Raw genomic sequence first — 10,858 nt, 5'->3', positions numbered from 1 at the left:
TTCCTGCCTTGCCATGCTTTCCTGCCAGAGCTTCACATGCACTGAATGCTCTGACCCACGTGTCAGAGCCTCATACACTGATGGGAGAGGCTCAGATCTGTAATTATTTTGTTCCTGTAGAACAGACTGAGCCTCCTCACACCTGCAGTAATTCATGGTTGAGGGAATACTAGAAAGCTTTGCCAGCAAGCTTGTGGGTGTCTAGTAGCTATTGCCATTCCTGTAGACGTGTCAGTGTTTGGCTGCTTGGACTGCATGGATGCTGCATGTCAGAGATGGGCTTGGCACAAGCTGATGAGCACCATTAGCCAACGGAGGGGCCTCCAGCTTCCCGTGTGGCCACCCGTGCTGGCACTTCTCCCGCAGCTGTGTTCAGCTGAGGGCTTATGTCAGTGCTCCTATTCAGGCAATAGAAAGGCTGCGTTTTGCTGGCTTACGTGAAAAGCAGTGCGTGGCCACATGCAGACATAGAGGCAACAAAAGCCACCCTTGCAACAAGGCTTTGTTGCACAGCTTCAGCATTGTTCTTGTAGCCCTCCAGCATCGTCCATGGAGCTTAGCTGAGCTTTGTGCTCCTCCAGGGTCTCAGGGGGATGGTCTCAGACAGGAGGGAGAAGGGGTACCTGTCTCTGGAAGCTTTCAGCCCCACCTAACCACGCTCTCCCTTTAAGAGTAGCGATTGTTCTGGGTCCTGTCTAGGCTGTTTTAGTTGAAGATACTCATCACCCTGTTTGGTTTTGCTGGGAGAGGTTCTGTGCTTGAGACAAGCTGAGACTCATTTACCACTCCATCACCAAACATAGTACATCCACAATGAGCTTTTGTGCCCTAGCCCTGAAAATAAACAAGGGTTTGGATGCCCTCTGGGTCAAACAGCATCACTGAAATGTGAAATCTTCCCTCCTACATCTTTACCACCCTGGCTCAGCCTGTTCCAGGAGCTGGGGAAGAGGATGGGTGGGGGGGAAGGAAGGGTTCATGCTTAGGTTACTGCTGCTCTGTCCTGATGGTGGGGGAGTTGGGAGGGTGGCCCAGGGAGGGACAAAGCTACAGCACAAGGGACAAATGTGTCCAAATAGTTTGTCACCTTTCCATCTTTAGATCTGGAGTAAGCAGGTAGAACCTGCTGGTATCTGTACTTTCATGTGGGTTAAGGGTTAATTTGCTCCCATGTTTCTCAATCCCTGTTCCTTCCTCATGAAAAAATCATGATCAAGTGATAAAACAGTCTCACTTGTGCCGCTCTTTGAGAAGGTAGAGGGTTGCTTGGAATGCCACCAAGGCTGTTCCTGTGTGGTGCCCTGTTGTGTCTGCAAGAGGGGATGGGAGTCTGTTGCAATACACTGGCTTTATTGCTCTACAAGCAGCTTCTAAGCAGCTTTAATAGCTAGTGTTACCATGTGTTACTAAATCTCTTGGTAAGGGAATTTCCAGGCTTTGTGGGAAAACAGGCTGCCCAGGTCTCCTCTGACCAGGAATCTGGAAATGGTGGTACTGTGTGTTGCCTGTTTCGCCAGCAAGCTTCCTCTGCTGTTTGAGTGACTGCAGGGGCGCATTGAACCTTATTTGCTTTGGGGTAGGCAGAGTACAAGGCCACTGTCACCTACTGAACTTGCCACTTTTGCACAGGACATGCAGGTGAGAGCTTCCCAGCCTTCCCATTTTGGCAAGAAACGTGACCCTCTCTGAGACTATGTCCTGCCCAGATTCCTCTGTACAGTCTTCTGCACTTGTGGGGAGGTGCTTTGAAGGGGTCCAGGTGGATGATGATGGGCGTGCAGGGTCTTTGCAGGGGCTGGTAAAGGCATTGAAAGCCTCCAAGCCATTAGCAGGCTTCTGGGTCCAGCCAGAATGACTGCAAAGTGAGAGATGTTTGCTGACTACCTTTGAAGCTGTTATTGCTTTCTTAGATCTTTATTCCCTTGCTTGCTGCACAGAAGTAACTTTCACATGCTGGCAGAGCAGAACAGCAGGATCTCAGATCCCGCTCCTTCCAGGAGATTCAGCTTTCATAAACTCCAGTGAGAAGGCTTTGAAGGCTGTGGACTTCTCTTGGAGGTGGATGGTGTCACATGCTTCCTATATACACTACAGGGGTGATTGTAACTCCTGGGGAACTGCCTTTGCAGAGATTAGAGGGAGCTGTGTGGCATCTGTTTCACCTGTATTCTGTCCTCACCTGGTTGCATGGAGGCCCATGGGAAGGCAAGGAAAAGTCCATAGTTTAAATACAAACAGGGCAGTCAATGAGCATCTCTATCAGAAAATAATCTGCACACAAAGCCATGACAGCAATTTTGCATTACAAATGGGCATTACAAAAATCCCATGGCACTCTCCCAACAGCTTTCTATAATGTAGATAACATAAACAGAATAAATAAGGAAATGTGATGGCAGAAAAATAACCTCAAACATATGCTGGTGAAGTCCTTTTTTTTTTTAATAACTAAGCAGTTGCCAGCAATTACTTATGTGTCAGGTAATGATAGTTGTGGGAAGGAAAAAGTCTTACGTAGGCTTCAGGTAAACTGCATCATGTAGTTTGTGTCCAAACACACTAACAATGTCAGAACTGTTTGTTTGTATGTTGTAAAAAAAAAAAAGTGGGTTTCATTACGTGAAACAGGTAAGAGCTGCTGTGTCATTTTTGTGGACTCACACAGTATATTATGGCTTGCAGAATTCACATTTGTTATTAACCATCCTCAGTAGTTTTAAGCCTCTGTTCTTCAGTACTTACTGCTTGCTTGCTATAGGCTTTTCAGGCCAAGTCTCTCATTATTAACCAGCAATAAAAAGACTTGGCTTCCAAGTCAATATGGGTTTATATTGACAAAATACTGCTGCCATCTGACAGCTGTTGTTGGGTGCCAGGCCAGTTTGTTTCACCTTGATCAGGACTGTTTTTCCTCCAAGGGCTCCCGACAGCCATGGTGTATCACGTGTGAGGCTGAGCCTTGTGCTACCTGCTCGTGTTGGTGAGACAGCTGCAGCATCAAGGAGTCTGGGGGAAATCCTGTTTCTCTCTAGTATGATAGAAGTTAAATTGCTGTGGAGAACTTCTACTTCTTGTCGGTAGCCAGTCCTGTTTAGCAGGTTAAGGCGATATTATTTCATTTGGGATTTTTAAAGCACCTGGAAAGGCCCATGTGAACAACAGCACTATTATTAAACTAGCTTTCTCAGCCTCTGGTTTTGCAGCTTCCATCGACAATGTGGTTGTTAATGTGTACATAATAACTAATAGCTTGTATGATGATTAACTGCAGTCAATGTACTGCACACATTGCAAAAGTGGTGGGAAGACACAAGTGCTGTCTCTCAGCATGTGCTATGAGCACAGGGCAGCCAGGCTGGGCAGAGGGGAGGATGGTGGGCTAATACCGTCATGTCACATCAAAACTTCTTGGGATAAAGGAACAGTCTGTCCTGCAAACGCTCTGACCTGTTTTTCTGTCCTACTGCAAGCTTCCTAAATGCTTCTGTCCTCTTATGCCAGGGATCCATGTGTAAGGAAGGGGTGAAGACAGCAGGAGATGTCCCTCCAGGGTCTGCTGCTGGAAGCAGGTGGCCCTGGGAAATGCTCACAATGCTGCCTTTTGTTCAGCTGCTTCTGCAAAGCTGTCGTGGCATGCATCCAGTTAATACTTGTGCATCTTGAGATTTTAGCAGGTTTCATAGCTAGGTCTTCTGAGGTCATAGAAACTTTTTCAAACATCTTCCTATGTCTGTCCCTTAGTACCACGTTTGAAGGTGAGAGGTCTCTTCCCATGCTTATAACTAGTTAGTTTTCTAGTTGAGATAACATTTCCTATTTTCAGCTTCATGAAAGAACTTTCAAAGCTCTCTCCTATAATTTCTTCTGCAGCAAGACTAAGCCCAACTTACTGTAGACGTGATGAAACAGATTTGGTACCACTGCAGAAAATGTTCTTTCCCATGCAAAGTGTGAATTAGTGTTCAGCCATTGGCCTCTCCAGAGCTGCTGCTGTAATATATGATTTAGCCTTAAATGTATGGCAGCTGAATTGGTTGTCTGGGTGATAACCTGTCAGCTGAAATCTTTCTGAAAATTGGCATAACTAAAGTGATAAATGGCTTTGTAAATGGGTTTCTGCAATCAATGCAGAAGATGGGTGTGATTAACACCTTGGTCGTGTGGAGGTGTGTCACCTTTCCTTTGGAAAGAAGTGAGAGATGACATTTAGCCAAGCTGATTGTGGAATTTTTCCCAAGAAAGCCAAGACTACTCTTGGGAAAGTGTGTCACTTCCTATTGCTCTGAGTATTGCCTTTTTATTGTATTGTTTTTAACTGGTTTCATAATCTATTTACAGAACAATACGGTTGTGTGTGTAGAGGTGGATCAGATCTGGTTTAAAGCAGAACTAGAACCTGATAGCCTATTGTTGGTGTGGGTCTCAAGAATTTTTCTGGGTAAGCGGTGCCATGGGGCCAAGTGTAGTAAAGAAGCTGCAAAGGATAGGTGTATGGCTGTGCTACCCTCCTGGCCAGTATCGGATTTGAACTCCTGTCTGTGCTTCAGGTTGAACCAAAGAGCCCCTTGTTTTAGCACAGGCTCTGACTGGCTCCCCATACCAGTTCTGCAGAGATGTGCTGACTGAAGAGTTTGCAAGTGCTCTGTTGTAGGCTTAAATCTTGCAGCTGCAGTTGTCCAAGCTGGAAGTACTTTGCAGAGCTCTAGCAGAATGCAGTCAGGATACTTTCTGAGGGGTACGCTCCAGATTTGGGAACAGATTCTGGTGATACTTTGCTAAAACTGTACCCGTGTCACTGCTGGATAACCTTCTGTGTCAGGAGACACTTTTGCCTTGGTTACAGCATGCTCCTGGGAGCTTGTTCCTTTGATTAACCAGCCCTGTTTGTTCCCAGATCTTAACAGGACTGTATATTAAAATCCATGCTGTTCAAACAAACCGGATTTGCCAGGCAATAAAGCCCAGGCTCTTATTTCACTGCTATTCAGGTGTTTTGTCACCTGAGTTTTTTCAGTAATGACTTAATTTATATCGTTATTGTCTTTCTCCTTTGGTATCAAGAAAATCTGAATTCAGTAGCTTACGTACATAGTGTCTCTGCCTTCAGCTAAGTCAATATAAAACCAAATATTAGATGAAGTACATCGAGTCTGTCTGCTGAGAACCCAGGCAAATACAATCCTTGCATATGGGAGGCATCACCCCATGCTCCAATTCTTCAAAAGCACAAGAGGCTCTTAAAACATTTGAATATCTCTGTCTAATAAGCTAAATATTTTAGGAGGGGGGGAACCCTATTTTTCACTTGGCTGGGAAAATCCTGTTTCTGTTGCAATTGTATTTTTGTACCCTCTGGGACTCAAACTGAGGATTTAGCACAAAAATATCTAAATCAGCACTGAGGTTTTTGTATAAAAGACAGGTTTTGGAAGTTTTGAGCAGTAAAGGGGCCTTGCTGTCTGCTCTGGGACTATTCATATGTATGGCACTATTCATATTAAAACATGTGCCTAAATGCTTTGTCAAGGTAAAGCCTAAATCTGAATACTTCTTTTGATAAACAGATATGTCCTTCCAATTGGTATTCAAATGATCAAGGAACAAAAGATGTCTGAGGGCAATTCCCAGGTCATTTCCTGCAAAAAGCTGCATGCCCTTGTTTGCCATGCATTTTAGAAGAGGCTGAGAGTCCTCTGATCCTGATACATGACAGTCTCTGGGAGCTTAAAGCTAAAAAGGAATGTTTTGCTTCGTTGTATCCTATGTAACAGGGAGCAGAGTATTATGACACATGATTATTGAGCCCAGTAATTTGAATTTCTATTTGTATCTTGAGTTTTCTTTGTGGTAACTCAAATCCTAATGTCTTATAGGCAGTCTGCAGGCCACTCGAGCTTTGATGGTGGCTGCAATTCTCCTGGGCCTTGTTGCTGTATTTGTTGCTGTGACTGGCATGAAATGCATGAAGTGCATGGAAGATGACCAAGTGAAGAAGATGCGGATGGCTGTCTTTGGTGGGGTGATCTTCATCATTGCAGGTTGGTAACATACAGATGTCTTTAGTGTTAAATGTGCCACTTCCTAAATGGCATTTATCCTGTGTAGGATGTGAGAGGATGGGGAAGGGCTTGCTGTCATTGCTCCAAGAGTATTTTGGGCTGCGAATTCTCTGGTGGAGTTTGGCTCAGTAGCTGATGGCTATCTGACCCGTCAAATGGGTCTCTTGGCCACTAGCGTTATACTTTCTATATGGACCACATGCCTTCTATTTCTATTAGCAGAGCTGAGTTTGACCTGTACACCCTGCTTCAGTGAAAGGCTGTCAGCAGCCCTGTCTTTGGTGCAACGTAGCTGTGGGTGACCTCAAATCCCTTCTTAATTTCTCTCCCAACCAGCACGAAGTAAGAACTTGGAACTTCCCCGGGTAGCAGCAGCTCATCATTGCTCTAGATGTTGGTTCTGCTACACACTTATTTTTGGAGTGATTTTGTTGATTGTTTTTTCTTAAGTCATGACATTGTGTTCCCTTCACGTGCAGGTTTGGCAGCGCTGGTGGCCACATCGTGGTACGGCAACAGAGTGGCGCGGGCCTTTTATGACCCTTTCACCCCTGTCAACACCAGGTACCGACCCATTTGATGTAACATTATAGTATAGTGTGACAAATGCTCACAGGACTTTGTTTTGAGTAGCAGTAGCTCAAAACAAACAAGGGAATTTTCTGAGCTAGCTGGGTTGGCTTCAAACTTTGCAGAAAGAGCATTAGGACCAGATCTCATCATCCATGTGGCTCTTAAGACTTGGCTCTGTTTTAAGGCAGCGTGACTGCCAGAGACTTAACTGATGTGACTTCTGTGACTTTTTTATTTTATTTTTTTCCCCCTCCACTAAACGCTTAAGGCCTGGTTTGCACAGAGCTTGGCAGCTGTGCAGGGTGACCTGAAAGACTGGACTAACCCAATGTGCAAAGCTCTGGGCTTTGAGGGTCAGCAGAGTCTCGGGCTGCTCCAAAGGGCTGCTTTGCAGGAAGCCACTTCATCCCAATTTCAGCTCCATTCTGCTTTGTGTGAACATGCTAATGCTGTAGTTCAGAGGTATTACTTGTAGTATTCACTTTCTTCCTTCTTTCTCCCCCAGATTTGAGTTTGGATCAGCTCTCTTCATTGGCTGGGCAGCTGCTTCTCTGGCCATGATGGGGGGGGCCTTCCTCTGCTGTTCCTGTCCACGGAGAGAAACTTCATATCCACCCACCCGAGGCTATCCAAAAAATGCCCCCTCCACAGGGAAGGATTATGTATAATGAAACAAAGAAGAGGAGCCACCAGCACTGGTAGTGAAAGCATTTTGGAGAGGACACTACAATGCCACTGTCCTGAGCAGAGTTCAGACTCTAGGTTCTGCCTTCCTCTTCTCCCAAAAATGTGTATATTTTTGTAATCCTCTTTGCTACTGGACATAACTTCTCCTTTCTCTCCCAGCCCATGAGGAGGGCTAGCCTAGGTTCATAGGTATTGCCACTGGAAAGATGAAACCTCCAAGCTTGGGTTAAGTTTAGTATTTGGGAGTAAAAGGGAAAATGACACTGTTTTTTTAGATGGATGTTGGTGCTTTTTTTAGTTGTTTTTTTTTAAAAAAAAATAGATGGTAACAATTCAGTCCCATATTCCATTAAGTTAGAGCCCAGTGTGGTGTGTGTAGAAATTAAGGGAACATATATAATATACAAAGTGATGAAACCAATAGCTTAAGGGGAAACATAATTTTAGGGAAAAGACTTTACATGTAGGAATGTTTGAAGAGATCTAAAATGCTCTTGTACTGTCTTATTGGCGTCTTCAGCACCTGCCTTTCTGTGCAGACTGGCATGACAAAGGGTCAGACAATTAAATTGCTGTGACTTAAGCTGAAATCTGTAACTGTCCAAGCACATGCTGATGGCCAACGGAAGATGTGATGTAAGGTGATGACTACAGAAATCAGCAGACTCCCAAAGCAGCTGCAGGTTTTCCTGGTGCCAGGGAAGAGCTCAAGAAAAATGATTGCCTTCTGTTTTCACTGGGTGTCTCTGGTGGGGCTGTTGCTGCTGTTCCTTAAACCAAGAGCTGCCAGTGATTATTTCTCCATTATTTCTCTCCCACCCTAGTACTGAACTGAGCTTGAAGCTTTATCCCCTTGTGTGTGTTACAGGCCACCTTTTAACAAACTCTACTCTTTCCTTGAGTCTCTCATTTAGGCTTAGTTACTGATCTCAGTTTGCCTTGTGCAGCTAAATGTGTTAAACCAAACTGAATGCACTGGCGGTCCCTGATGTTTCCCCAAGCATACCTCATGCTGCCATTTGATCCTGTCTCTTTTTTTTTCTTGTGAACACCTTCAGTGATGATATGAAGGCAAATTCCAAGGACACTGACCCAAAGATTATGGCATTCTCTTGTAATCCAAGCTAACCAAAGAGGAAGAAACTAGCATTTTAAAGATAAAGCCATCCTTGCATATTAGGTAATATCTTGGGGGGGGTTTTTGGGCGGAATGCAGCTCATCAAAGGTTCTTACCCCTCCTCTGAAACACCCAGTCAGTCACTTGGCGTTTGACTAACTGGCTGAGGCTGTCTGGAGCTAAGTCTCATGATTCCTAGAAGGATAGTACCAGTTCTCCAAAGCTCAACCTTGCTTTTTCTACAGAAGGAAACTGATTGCTTCTGACCAGGGTTTATAACTGTGTATGTGTTCAGAGGCATTGGATTTCTTGATTTCCTTCTGTAGACAGGGAGAACCTCTGGGGTTGAGCTGTGTACAACCATGGTGTTGGTGGTTTGTATAAGCCTTGTACCTCTGTTTGACCTGACTCTCTGCAACATAAATCAAAATTACTAAAAGAAACCAACCAGAGCATTTGCTTCAGGCTTGAGTTGATGTTGGCCTGTACTTGGAGCTGGGTCATGTGGCTTCCACTTCTCCATGGGGAATTGCCTGTGCACAGCAGCTGCCTCAGGAGACCTCTTCTTAAGAGGCTTGCAGCTCAGGTCACATTAAAGAGCTGCTGAAGTCTCTGCTTTTGTATTTGCATTAACCCTGAGCCAGGGAGCAGATGCTTGTATTGGGAACTTGTATAAAGTGTTTAAACAATTTCAATAAATCGACTTTTTTAAGTAAAATCAGACTGCATTACTTCATTTCTTGTTTTTGAGCAGAACTTGGACAGCGTGCATGGAAGAGTAGGGCTTGGGCTTTTGGGTGCCTGCCTGCCAGGATGGAGCTCATTTAGCTGTGTGTATCTACAGCAGACATAGGTGGGGACAGATCTTCTGCAGTGAGTCATGCAGTTGTGGCCTCTGGCAGAAACTCGCCCAGTAATCTTCTACGATTGCAGCCCAGGAACCAGAAGGTCTGCTCCTCGGCAAGGCAGGCTGCACCCTGGGTGGAGCAGGAAGGGGCAGGGGGAAGGCAGATGGCTCCCTCGCAGGGGAGTGGGAGCTGCAGGAATGGGGAAGGGATGGGGTGTGGAGCCAAGGCGCTTCTGGGAGAGGTGCTCTATGTTTCAGTAGCGCTTTGCTCGCTGTAGCTTTATCTGGGGTAGAGTCTGTGCAGGCTGTGGCTATCTGAATGAGATGCTCTGCCTCCAGAGTAGGAAGAGATCTGCTGATCTATATGTGTCTCTTAAACTCTTATGTGCAATTCCTTGACATTTCTGGGTTAACAGGATCATGAAGAGATAGGCTGTGGGAGGATCCATCTCATTCTAAGTGCATTTGGGAGGGTACTGTGCTTGTCCCAGCTGTGACAATGAGCACAACCAGTCAGCAGTACCGTTTTTGCAGGCCAGCTAAAGAAAGGTTCCAGCTGAGGATGGCGTCTTCTAACCTGCACTGATACCTTCCCAGGCTAGCAAGGCTCTATTCCCCTTGCTTCTACCTGGCTGGAAACCTTTTTCCATTCACCAGGGCTCTTGTGTTCATCCCTTTCATATTTTCAAGTATGTGTGATGAGAGGCAAACCTTATTTAAACCATTTTCTTAAACTCAGTCAAGGAGCTGCCTCCCCTGTTTCCTCACTCTCTAAGGGCTGTTTGCTTTTGTAGTTACAAACAAAAGCAATAGAGCTAATTAGGCCTTGTAAAGCTGGCAGAGCAAAACAGCCAGGCATGTGGCTGGCTGAGTGAGCTTGCAGTGCCTGGAGCAGACTGGTTGCCTGGCATAGTTTGGGGTCTATGGTCATTTTTATTCCAACCTGTCAATTAGTCAAGGATTTCCATTGAGATTAATTTTTTCCCATGTTTTCATGCTCAATCCCTCTCCAAGGATTTTTGCGAGTTCCACTCTGAAGTTTCCTGAGCAGGAGAACGAGAGAGGAAAGCAATCCCACCTATAAAATGGTCAGTAGGACTTCTCAGGTGCTGGCAAAAATAGGCCGTTGCGGGAGACAGATCTGTGTGTGAGACTGGCATAGAGGAAGGAGCCAGAGGCTAGCTTGCTTGTTTACTGTACTTCTAATTTGACAAAATTCACAGCCAAACTTTCATTTGGATAGGGCTTGTGGATTGCTAGCATCCTGGCTGGAAAGCCAAGGGTGAAGTTTGGAGGTAAACATAATCTCATGGTTTGTGATCCTAATTCCTGCCCAGTGGTGACAAGGGGCAATATCTCTTGGAGAGCTGGTGTCTCAAGAGATGGCCCTGACCCTGCTTAGGAGGGAGCTTTCCAAACCTTTTCCCCTGCCTTTCTTGCATGATCATGCAATTCCACTTCACCATGTTTTCTACAGCCCTTTGGCCATCTCTGCTGTAGGTTGCATAGAAAAGGAGTAACATGGGTTGAAAGTTGGAGGAGAGTTTCCCACTGGATTTCAGTCCTTGCGTGTG

General features: G+C 45.4%; 1 protein-coding gene across 1 annotated transcript; it reads left to right on the top strand.

The window, feature by feature from the left end:
* Nucleotides 1-3,609: 3,609 nt before the first annotated feature.
* On the top strand, nucleotides 3,610-7,946 carry CLDN1 (claudin 1; the record flags this gene model as incomplete). The annotated part of the gene is made up of 4 exons (XM_009707716.1): nucleotides 3,610-3,747; nucleotides 5,878-6,038; nucleotides 6,539-6,623; nucleotides 7,138-7,946. Coding segments are annotated over 4 exons (547 nt in total), but the record flags the coding sequence as incomplete, so codon positions are not given.
* Between the last annotated feature and the right edge of the window lie 2,912 nt (nucleotides 7,947-10,858).

Source organism: Cariama cristata, unplaced genomic scaffold (assembly GCF_000690535.1).
Source record: "Cariama cristata isolate BGI_N322 unplaced genomic scaffold, ASM69053v1 scaffold28650, whole genome shotgun sequence".
NCBI lineage: Eukaryota > Metazoa > Chordata > Aves > Cariamiformes > Cariamidae > Cariama > Cariama cristata.
Note: the sequence above shows the minus strand (reverse complement) of the source record. Positions and strands in the feature narration are given on the sequence as shown.